The sequence below is a fragment of the Pagrus major genome, chromosome 17 (genome assembly GCF_040436345.1).
Source record: "Pagrus major chromosome 17, Pma_NU_1.0".
Taxonomy (NCBI): domain Eukaryota; kingdom Metazoa; phylum Chordata; class Actinopteri; order Spariformes; family Sparidae; genus Pagrus; species Pagrus major.
In genome coordinates, this window is record NC_133231.1 from 26,539,656 (window position 1) to 26,552,377 (window position 12,722).

At 41.2% G+C, this 12,722-nt stretch overlaps 1 protein-coding gene across 1 annotated transcript in view; it reads right to left on the reverse strand.

The window, feature by feature from the left end:
* syngap1b (synaptic Ras GTPase activating protein 1b) overlaps nucleotides 1-9,974 on the reverse strand; it is a 114,998-nt gene extending 105,024 nt beyond the window's left edge. Inside the window, exon 1 of the mRNA XM_073485593.1 lies at nucleotides 9,684-9,974. Coding sequence (XP_073341694.1) covers nucleotides 9,684-9,701 — 18 coding nt within the window. The 5' untranslated portion in view covers nucleotides 9,702-9,974. The remainder of the gene's footprint in view (nucleotides 1-9,683) is intronic.
* Nucleotides 9,975-12,722: the final 2,748 nt, after the last annotated feature.

A 12,722-nucleotide genomic window follows, 5' to 3' on the forward strand; every position in this document is an offset into this window, starting at 1 on the left:
GTAAGAAATGATGATGATGATGATAAGAATAATAATAATAATTGCGTAATCTCATTCCTAATGGTGATGTAAAAAAACTCAGTCTGTAATGCTACAGGGAAATCTGACTTAATTTTCCTTTTATTTCTCTTTTATCAGCTCAGAATCAGAAATACTTTATTGATCCCTGTGGGGGAAATTGGGTGCGTTACAGTTGCTCCCTGTAGAATAAAATCATCACACTATAGATATAAACAAGACATAAATAGATAAAGATAATAAGACATAAGAGTAAGTAAGAATAAAATATACAGTATAAAGTACTAAAATATAAAAATAAGTAAATATGTGACAACTTTGTAAATAGTAATACTAATAGAAGATGATGAAAATATGTGCCTTGTACTACACTATAACTACACTATAGATAATATTGAGTAATATTGCAATATTTAATAATTCACAATGATTAACAGTATAAATACATGCTACATAAATGTCACAAAAGCTCTGTATTTCTGTATTAAGACTAAAAGACCATGTAATTTATTCTACACAGACCATTTTTGTCTTCAAAAACAAAATACTAAATGCTTACATAACATGAAAACAGCATAATATGATGTAAGTAAGCAGGAAATGTGACACTGAGACTACGACCTGATTCTGCTTTGTTCTCCTGTAGGGATTAAGCAGGTAAAACGCATGCTGAGCAAGATAAAATGTCACTTTGTTACAGCTACAAGCAAAGCGAGGTATTTAGGCTTTTCCACTGTTGTTCGAACTGGAAGCTGTTGTGAATAAGACCATTAAATACGTATATAGAACGTAAATGTTAGCTGAGTTGGTTTATTACGTGTACTTGTAGACGTTAAGTGCATAGGAAAAGTTCAAACCACCCATAAGTGTCAAAATCCCACAGAGACAGACCTGGCCGAGCTCAATTCTTCTTAATAAAACTGATAAATGGCAGAGGTTTGCTTTTAAGGTCACGGAGATCTGGCAGTTGCTCCTAGTAAGATGGAAGGAGACAAATTAGGCCCAGTTTTCCCTCTTTTCTCCAGGTGCCTCCGAGGTATTGAAGAAAGGCAAACTGTACACCATCCACAGGGATAGGCGAATTAATCAAAACGCTGAGATAAAAGCCGTTTAAACCCTTGTATGTACAAGATGACCTTTTAAAAAATGTTTTATGTCTGAGTGAGTGACATTTTTATTCAAATGGCATGTAACAGTTACTCAAATACCAGGACTTTTTTGTTAACATTGCCTCAGGGGTTCGGGTCAGCTATCTTACTAAAACAATCAACCTTTCGCTTCTCCTCTGAGAGTCACTGCCCACCTACATTTATTACATAATTAATCCCTCTGACTCCCACGCGACAGCCACCTGAATGTGTTCTCCAGGGTCATAAGCAAACATGCTATCCACCTCTTCACGCACTGTGACAACAGTAGCTACAGGCTAAAGCCACTGAGGTGCTGTGGCTTGTTTGCAGAACAGCTCATACACTAATCCTTTCACATTCAGTGTCAGTGCCACCAACATACACAGGGAAAGCAACTCTTTTACCAAAGAGGAAAATGTACTCAACAATCCAATTTATTCTTTAATTGCTACAGAACTATATTTACTTCTCAGTCTGTTGCAGTGTTGATATTTCCCAGCTAAAGCAGGCTTGTGCCCCCCGTCAGTCTTTTATTGCGTAACACTGGCACAGTTGGGGTGGCGCAGCCAGGACACATGACTTGGGGGACAGGGCACTGGTGCGTGGCGGTGGTATATGAAACTCTGTCACCTCAGATTAATGTGAGATGAGAGAAGGAGGAGGAGGAGGAGAGGATGGCAGGCAGCCATCACTGCCAGCCCTCTCGCTCCCCCTACAGGACGGAAAGAGGCGGAGCAGCAGATTCAGCAGTGAAGAAAATGAATATTCACACATCAAGATCTCACAGACTATTAGGTTCAGTCCGAGAAACAATATTATTTTCATCACTGCCTGCATTGATTTTTCCAACCCAGATTCTTCCAAGTGGTCCAGTTAGTGAGGAGGTCCATAACCAACCACCGTCATTGGGAATTTCTACTCGACTTAAAACTTCACTTCCTTCTTTCTTACAGCAAACATATTTTTTTAACCTTTATTTATTCTGGGGAGTTTCACTGAGAGCAATGCTCTTTTTCAGGAATGCCCAGATCACATTCACGCAGTTACACATTCACACCTGTAAGACGGTGATTTTCTGAACCACTGAATAGCTCCACTGGAGCGGTTTGGATTAAGGGCCTTGCTCAAGGGCACTTCAGTGGTGGCAATGCCGGAAGGGCAAGAGCTGCCTTTTGCTTTCCACACCCAGATTTCTCCTGCCAACCAATGACTCTCCGGTCAGGCCACCACATATGGCAAAAAAGGTACTGAATACTAAACGTACATATGAACAGGGTGTATGACTTGCTGTACCAAGAGGGCAAAAAAACAAACGGGAAAAGCAGCACTGCTGCACAATACTATGCAATCGAATGCAGGATCCCTGCCAGCAGCGCCGACTTGGGGGGACAAAAAATGTAGGTGAATTTTGATGACGTCATGTTGTGAGGAGACTCTGTATGCTCCAAAGGAGATCGGGCTGTTTTGGGTAGTTGCCACTATAATCGCCTGCAGGTGCGGGGAAAGATTCATAGACATTATAAATAGGGAAGGGTTCCAGTGTTTGTGTTGGTAATGTTTTGCCACCACAAGCAAAATAAAGTCACAAAAGAAAACAAAACATTCTGCGATCAATTACTTGATCCACTTGTTCTTGCTGCTACAGGACATTAATGCCAGTGTTCAATAAACGACTGCAACACCTGGCTTAGACGTAGCTACTTTATTACCATAAGACCTGAAAGTGAGGGGACAAAAAGTCTTGTTGTCCCCTCTGTTCTGGCACCGTGATCCCTGCATAATGAAGTCAATAATGATGCATTTTTGTTGCAGCTGCTTCATAGGATTGTGGATTCAAGTGTACAGTAATTCTTGAGCTGCTGAACTGCATCCATTTGTACCACAAAAATGTTTTTTCTTCTAATCCTAATATATGATCACACAGACAGAGTAACACTAAGTGACATTTTCTGCTGCTTCAGGCTGCGTGCTCGCTTGTTGTTTTTTTTTTTAAGCAACACATTTCCATTTTTCTTGCTTTGACTGCACTGGGAAAGACTTTTCTACCAATCACATACAGAAGCTCAGGGGACATCGTGCAGAAGTCAGATTCACTTGTAAGGACGCAATGACAAATCAAGAGCAAAAAAATAATAAAAGAGGGCCCTGTAATTATAGATGCCATGTTTGCCTCGTCATTTTTAATTTCACAGGCCTGTTTTCTGCTTTCATGGGTATTTTGCCCTGGATGCACAGTGTCAAAATGTGCCACTCAGACAACACATCATGTCAGCATATCTATTATCCTTGACAACTGAACTGAGCCAGAGGTGTTGACATGTCAGTGAGTGTAATCCCATTTGAGCCCTATGAAGTGCCTCCACTAGGAATCAGTTCAATGAACTCAAAACACCAGAAGTCAAGAGCTACACAGGCGCATGATTAACACAAATTTCCATAGTGACACATTTCAGACACAGTAGAGGAATCTTGTTCCCCGAAGCGACGCCCTCAGCTCTTTGACTTCTCACCTGCGTCTGTCTGATGGTCGTCATTCATAAAACAAACCAACAAAAGAAAAAAAAAATAGAGCAGCAAGTGAATGGAGCTGTGAGGACAGAGACAGGTGGCCTGTGGGAGAGCCAGAGACTCCTGCCAGTCACCACAGTGAGAGGGAGAGATGGAGGGAGGAGGGGGAGAGAGTGGGCGAGAGGATGAGGTGAAAGGGTGAGGGCAGAAAAAAGGGAGAAACTGTGCTGGAGAGACAGAGGGAAGGGAACGAAGACGTGTGGTAGCGATGAATATGGAAACTGAATGAGGGAAGGAAGGTGAGACAGGCAGAGAGTGAGAGATCGGTAGGAGAGGAGAGAGAAGATGTGGAACAGCAGACGGGCACGATAAAAAGAGGACAGAGATTGGAGGCAACAGAGAGAACAGGGGGGAAAAAAGGTAAGAGTGATGCATCAATGGAGGGCATTAAAACCAGGATTGAGCCTGGAGGAGGCGAAGAGAGAGCCAGGGATTGGACAGGTGAGGCTGAGCTCAGATGCCAAGCATATAAGCAAACAGAAGATCAGCGAGGTGAGATGTGTGTATTCAAGATTGGCTGATACCAAAATGTGCAGAAAGCAGCAATACCAAGGAGGAAAAAGAGGCGAAACCCTCCACTGATCCTCCATATCTTCGGAATCGTACAGTATGATTGCTTTTTTTGACGAGTCACTGAAGCCATCTAAAACAAATGGGAATAAATGGAATGGTGAGCATGTGAATCTGTGTGTGCTAAAAAAGAAAAAGAGAGAGGAACAGAGAGTCACCCGCTCTGCATGAGGTGAGTGACAAGCATGAATATTTAACGCCTCTCGCCGTCGCCGAGGTGACGGCTATCAGCGCGTCAGTCCTGCCTCCGATCCATTCACAGCTGCTGCCTTATTGGCACAATTAGACAGGGATAGGGCTCTGATTAATTGAACTGGGCTCTCCATTCAGTCCCTCCAGAGCAGTACAGGTCTCTTATCGGGATCACAGCACGCTCTATTCCTCTGAGCGATGACAAGTTGAAATACTATTGGCAGCCGTGCACACACACTACAGTTAAGTCGCCACTGGTACACTTTGAATGGCCGCATAAAGATTCATTACTTTATTGACTCGCCAACATAGCTGAACATAGGAATTTGCCTCAGTGCAGGGCTTAAATCAGACGCTACACACAAATACATACTGTATAATACATAGAGTACATAAAATACATCAAACAGCGAGGCAGATAACAATCAAATATGATAAAAGTGAGATAAAACAGTATTGAAGCACCAGTGTACATGCCCTTACTTGCAGCTATGCTACTGTACTTCTATAAAGTGCTGATGAGTCAGAGTTTAGGGCTTTAAAGCAAATTAAAAAAGTGTATCAGCGTATAAATCGCCTAAGAACAGCCCTGCTAAGTTTTGGGAAGTGACCTATGGATTTTATACGGCGCTGGTCCATTAACGGTGGTGTTATAAGTGGTGTTATGAATCAGCAGTCTTGGCCTAAACGGTGTAATTTTGTGTGTAGAGGCAGTTTTGTTGCAACGCAGAGGTAGAAAAGTTGAAGAACAGTACCCTCTCCTGGCTTACAGAGCTACATGAGATTTTACTCATAACCAGCAGCAGGTTCAGTGATGCACTGTGTGTGTCTGGTACATCAGCACACAAACTTAGGAACAAAAATAGTCAAGTTAATCAACACTAACATGCTGATATCGCCACTGTAAGTCATCCGAGAATCAACTGGGGAAACAGAATAAAAATAATTGAGAACGAGCTCTTGCTCATTCTCCAACAATTATATTCTGCAGCTTTGACAGCAGAAGGTTGTAGTTTCACTGTGAAGCTCCGCAGCTGTGAATGTGTTAAAACAGCTGAAACAGAACTCCTTCTAAATCTTTCCTTAAGATAAATACAGGCTGACAAAGAATACCACTTTCAATAAAAAACATTTCCAGTTAGATGTGTGTCAGATTTCAATTTGGACTCTAATGTTATATTCGTACGTAAGCAGTAAGTTATATTTATATAAAACCATCAAGGGAAAAGTCAACCCTGACGCATTTTAAACGTGCTATCTGTAATGATTTTTAATTAATAGCCAATTCAAAAATCCATCCACATGGTGGAGTATTGTGAAAGACAGAAACAACAGCCAACACTGGTTGGAGATGCTCTCTATATTCTGCTACCAGGATGTGAGTCACACAGGTTCTGGTTGACAATGCCAATAAAGTCAAAAATGTATTCTCATGGGATTTTTTTGACCAGAAGCAATGTACAGAATATCATTAGCATCATCGTCAACACCTGGGCAGCCCTGAGGGAACAAACCAGAGGGCTTCTCACGTGATCCGCATTGCGGGTGAAACCACAGAACAGTGTCCAGATGTCTGGTTGGTAAAGTGGAGCAATGCAACACCAAAAGTTGAAGATCCTTTCTTTAACCATTAACTTGTGAATAGTCTGTCAATCCAGACTGGATGAGATTCAAAAATGCCTAGAAAAGTTAAGAAACATCAAGACACTGGGCCCCCAGCTGCCATCTGCAATCTTTCATAAACATCTGTTGAAGTTCTGTAACGACAGCAATAAAGGAAACAAACCAGCAGCCTTTGCAAAGTTTTCAATCACTCCACTCCCAAAGAAAGTTGATCTGCCTCAGAATTACAGAGAAATCACACTCTCAACTCGACCCTCAAAGATCTACAACTTAATGCTACTTAACAAAATTCCCTTCATGTTAATCCCATCCTCCAACTGAACCAAAACAGCTTCTGCAAAAGCAAATCAACACTAACACAGATTCTTGGCCTGCAGAGAATCATAGAAGAACTTAGAAGAATCTCTGAGCATAAGGCAGCAATTGTATTTGTAGATTTCTCCAAGATCATGATACATATCCTCTTGAATTGTGGTGTCCAAGATGAGACGTCAAAGCCAGTGCCATCTTGTATGACAACCCTTACATGTGCAAGGCATAGATTGTCCATCAGGGAGATACCTTGTTTGCAATTGTGGTGGACTACATCCTTAGGCAAAGTCTTGACCCGATCCCAGACAAAGGCCTTATCATCAAGCAGAAGCAATGAGGAAGTCAGCACAGCTTGCATCTGACTGATCTTGACTATGCAGACAATCTCGCTGTTTCTCAATGCAAAGAAAAGAGTACATGACCATCAGTGAGGATGAAAACGGCCTTCAGTACACAGAGAGTAGACCCTGGAGTGCCTGTAACAAGCTTCACATCATCTGGCAATCAGGTATCTCAATCTCAACAAAGCTGGCCTTCTTCAGAGCTTGTGTGGAGAGCATTTTCCTGGAAGATGAAGAAGGAGCTTCAAGACCGCCTTGATGGTATATACACCAGGCTTGTAATGAGGGCGCAGAACGTCACGAGGCGCGAGCACAAGATCAAAGAACAGATTTACAGAGATATTCCACCTATCTCTTCCCGATGTTGAGTGAGCTTTGGTGCTGAAGACCATGTTATAACAGATGCTATATGTTGGAGATGACCACTCAACTACACTGATGTTACTGGCAGAGACACCACAATAAATGAGGGACAAAGACTCCTGGCACGGCGAGGTGAATCGTATCTCACGTGCGGCTGCAAGATGGTGTTGACTCCATCAAACGGCACATTAAATTCAGCCCAAATTAGTCGGGGGCAACTCATTCAGGATTGAAATCAAGTTTAATCTGCACAGTGTCTGCCCAGCTAAATAGAAGATAGATAACATGCCATCACATGAACATTATCAGTTGTTACAGTTAAAAGAGGGTCACAAGTTTCATCTCCAACAGTAGCACCACCATGCACTACAACCACAAAAGACACAAGGAGCACAACTGTTCCTGTTTCTCAATTTAAAAATGTGTTGTCTTGCATTCAAGAAGCTAAGAGAAATGTCCACCTGCAAGTAAAAAGCAAGTTAATGCACTCAAGAAAATGTAAGACACTAATTAACAAAGACGCACATACATACAGAAGATCAGGCAGGATGAGAAGGTGAGAACACTTTCAATTCATTTCAAGAGAACTCAACATCACATATGTCCAAAAGTTTAGGTGCGTTTTTTTTTTTTTTTTACTTTGAATTCAATGGTTACACAGTTGTGATCCAATTAAACAATGCAGAGGATTACCAAAAGTTTCCAAGCACAGATGACTTCCCATGGAGTTAACAAGTGCCCTTTAAATTGAACCCCCAGAAGCGAGCCTGAGGCGACAGCACTCCAGGAAAGCTGGATATATTCTGTCTCCGGCCTCCTTTTTAACAGACATTAGCTAAAAAAGTAGGGTCATTTACAGTAAGTAGCCCAACGACTGTGTGAAACTACCTTAAAAAAAAAGGCCATGCTGAAAACACTGTCACACCTGTTCACAGCAGTTCACATATTGATATCAAATGAAAGTTTGTGGATCACTGAAGAGCCAAATATTTCCTTTAAGAGTGTGTGGAGACCAAATCAGAGCTAAAAGGAGAGTGAATAATGGACTTACATTTGCTGCACGACCAGAAACACGACTTAAAATGGATGATAACGTTGCATGTCTGCTGGAAGTGTAGATTGAAACTTAATAAGGTGATAATATTTCATTGTCACGTTTACAACTTGTTGCACATCCCTCAAATTGCCTTAAAACAATTCATGTTAGAAGTAAAGTGATTTTGAATCTGGATTTCTTACAAACTTGGAACTGGATCCAAATGGGACCAGACAGCCAGCTCATGCTAATGTCAATGTTGTTTTTAAAGCTTGTTGTGCTGCCGCCCAATTGGCTTAGAAAAAAAAAAATGTAATGCAGGTTTAAGTCAGAAAAATTAGGACTTGAAGTATCTATGGATTGATTGAATTGACGAAGTCTGTGTCTGGGGAACCAACACACAAAAATAGTCAAGATAATAGAGACTAACGTACTGCTATGCCCATTTTAAATGATCTGAAAATCAACCGGGGAAACACAGAATAAAATAGTGTTGTCACAAAACTGAAATGTCTAACTTCTATACAATAACGTGAAAAGATATTCAATACCATGTTCGGTACCACGGGTAAAACTGCGAAGGCATGACATTTTTGAGTTTTATTAAAAGATAAATATAACAAGGCCTGTGTACTGTTTGATAAACATAACTGCATTTAAGGAGTGAGGAGACGAGCCTATACGGGCACTGAAGCGATGTGTGTGTGTGTGTGTGTGTGTGTGTGTCTGTGTGTGTGTGTGGATTTGCTGTCGGCTAGAAGAAAGAGCGAGAAAGCACAGCTATCGATACTGTGGAAAATCAGTATCGAAACAGTTTAAAATATTCATTATCGGCCTGTATTTCGATATTTAACACTAGAAAAAAAATAATTTAGAAACAGCTCTCTCTCACTAACAATTACATTCCAGTGGTGTAACAGCAGAAGATCACGGTTTCACTGTGAAGCTATCCCAGCTGTGTTATGACAGCTGAAACACAAAACTACTGCTGAATGAATAAATATGGGCTGACAAGAAATAACGCTTTAACATTTTCAGCTTCGTACAGTATGTGCCAGACTTAAACAAGCATGTGTAAGTCACGAGTTTAAATCACAACAATGAGGCCTTGACTTTGACTGGAGTTAGATCTGTAATGGATGAATTGTAACTTGACTTCAGTCTGAAAGCAAAGAAAGTCAAGTTTTGACTGCACTTTGGCAAAATGTCAGAACAATAAAAATTCATAAAACAAACAGTGACGGGCAGACCTTGAAATATTCTTGGCATCAGCTATCACTTGATTGTGATCAAACCTGTTAGATGTCAGAATATGTGAAATATACTTCAGTATATTACTGCAGTAGGTCCTGTCCGAAGTCCTCTATCAGTTCAAACTGTGAAAAATATGTCATTTATATTCCTCACATGTTAAATGTCTCTTAAGTTTTGTGTTTATCTAACGCTAATGGCCCATTTCATCAGTCGATGTCCCATCTGTACACAACCAGTATCTGTATGAGTGTATTCCCGGTGTGCGGAGTACAATACCTCCTCCTGGTCCAACATGTAGAGCTGATTTCCGGAGCTCACGCGAAGATTGGGGTTCCAGTGGTCGTGGTGAGGACGGTCGTGGGTGGGGCGGTCGTATATGGGGCGCTCGTGCAAGGGGCGGTTGTAGGAGGGGCGGTCGAAGGAAGGGCGGTCGTAGATGGGTCGGTCGAAGGAGGGACGGTCGTAGGAGGGGCGTTCGGGAGCGGGACGGTCGTAGGAGGGAGCGTGGAAGGAGTGGGCGTGGGAGCGATGATGGTGATGATGATAGGAGGGGGGGACGGCACACCTTGCATCTGGACAGGAGAGAAGGAGGAGCGGGGAAGAGGGGAGAATAGGAGAGGTGGGGAGGAAAAAGAAGGTCAGTTAGGATCATCAGTCGGAGGGCTGTGATGCTGTGACACATGCCTGTCCTCGTAACATCGGTGTCAAGTGCCATTTGAGTGTGTTTGACAGGTCAGGCTGAAAGAGGTCATTTGATATTAGCGCAAGACAATGCAAGAAACAGAACCTGATTCTGGGCTGTTAATTAATAATAGAGATATTTTTGAGAAAGATGTTTTCAAAAGGCAAGAAGATAAATACAATTATGGGACCAAAGAGGCTTTAAAAACTGACAAAGCGAAGAAGAAAATTATTATTAAGGATTTGTTTGACATTTTTAGGAATGAATGTAAAGTGCCAGAGAGATATTTGGAAACACTCCAAGATGCAGCTCTCTTCACACAAATTCTTCACTCTTTCAGCTTCATTTAAAAGACAAAGGCACTTGAGTGTGACTGTGCAAACACACCCTTTGGTTACACACCCTGTTAGTTTTATGGTCACACACACGGCTAAAAATGATAATCGTCTAATTGAAGAAGTCCCAGATCCAACTCCACCAAAATCTAATCATCTGTTCCCTGGCCCGAGGCTGCCCTGTCCACCAAATTCAACAGAAATCGGTTCCTAGCTTCCTGAGATATCCTGCTGAGAGACAGACAGACGGAGGAATGAAACTGTAATCTCTTCGGCGGGGGTACAAATTATCTTTGACGTTATCCTTGATTCCGAGGATCATTTATGAAGACCTGGAAAAAAAATTAAAATTATATCTTAGGGCTCTGTGACTTGGATAATTTAAGAAATTGATCACAGGGTATTGGAGACATTAATATGGATTTCTCCCAGGTAGCTGTTTGACTTCCTCTTAAGTGAAAAATGTGGCTAAGGACCTTTGGTAAATGAGGCACTTTGTCTTTTCTTCCTTCACTGCTGTCTAAGTTTTCTGGCCTTATTGCACTGTTTTAATTTATGTTTCAACTTAAGGAAATACACCATCGGCAAAGAATAATAATGTTTGCTTCCAATGTTAAATACAATCTGTACAAGCAGTTTTTCTCACATAAAATTTTATTAAAGCACACTTTTCTGGAAGGTATAATTCCATATAATATAACATAAAAATGCATTTTAACGATTTTTCCCATTTTTCGTACTTGTGCTCCATCCTTTTCTATGTGAACTGTTCAAAATCTAAAAGGCTTCTTGTTTTGTTCAAATATTGACCTTGCATTTTCTCTCCCTTCTCTTAATGCTCCTTATTTATTATCTCTGTTTAAGATTTAGACATTTTTTATTGCTTTTCCATGAAGCAAAAGGCAACAGCAGCATCTCTCACATGCTTCAGATTACAATACCGAGCATTTTATAGTTTTCAGCTACGAATACAAAGGCAAACGTCTTGAGGCAGTTCTCACACTTTATGCTGCCTGATGCTGGAATTCAAAGACTCTCCACTCTTTAGAAACAGTCCAGTGGAACATGGCTGGGAACCAGTCAGCTACAGTACACTGTCTTCAAACATTGCCAGCAGGCTGAATCAATTGTACTTGTTTAAAACTTTGCTTTATATTCAAAATAAAAAAAGATGACAGTATCTCCCTATGAGGCAGATCATCACTCCGCTAGCATCGAGGTTACATACTCTGGTCCAGACGGGGAGATTCGTGAATAAGTTGCTCCGAAAACAAAACAAAAACAAAAATGGAAATACATATTGTCGCTCTTACCAATTTATCCATCGAGATTATTTAGGTGTGAGCTGCAGAATTTTAGAGAAATCAGCTGTAGAAATCTCTGCTTCTCTCAGAAATAACTAGATGACACTCGATTTGTGCGCACCGAAAAATACATTTAAAAAACTCAATATCCCTTTCCAAAAATCACGACACGGTTACTCAAGATAATCCAGAGAGATTGATGTAAACTGTTTCATAGGAACTATTTTCTTTACATATCACTGTGCAGAAGGAAGTGTGCATCTACTCATGGACGAGAGGCTAGCTAACTAAGCTAACTAAGCGAGCTAACGTGACATCCTGAGAAAGATGCCGGTAATTTCACATCCCACGCCGCCACGAGCACGAGCTTTTTGTCAATGAGTAGATGCAGAAATCCTTCAGCACGGTGAAATGCTGTAGTTAGGAAAGAAAATAGTTCCTCCATGAAACTGCTCACAATAAGGTCTGTGGACTATCTTGAGTAACTTGAAAAAACATCTAGTTCGATCACATTTCAGAGAAGGCAGACATCTCTACCGTCGTTATTGGCAACTAACAACCAAAACAGGGGAGAGTCAAAATATATGTTTGATTTTGGGGTGAACTGTCCCTTTAAAACCTGGATCTTCAATATAGGATCCGGGACCCCTAGGGGATCCTGAGAGTAACTGCATCTGGTCCGCCAAAAAATGTTTGATAGTATTTTTAAAGTTTTATTTTACTGACAAAAAACAACAACATTTAATTCATACAACATACAACAATACTGTATATTGAATGCAGTAGGGGGTCCCTGTTCCATCTCTCTATCAGCTAAGGGGTCCTCAACCTGGGAAACGTTGAGGACCCCTACTATAAAATAAATCCTGGGGTAAACAAGTTGAGAAAGACTTCTGCTGTGTGTGAATCAAAGTAACATTCCCCCAGTGGCTCACACCTCCTGCACCGATGAAAAGCCAAATTCACACTCGCAACATCTGCAGGCTGTACTACA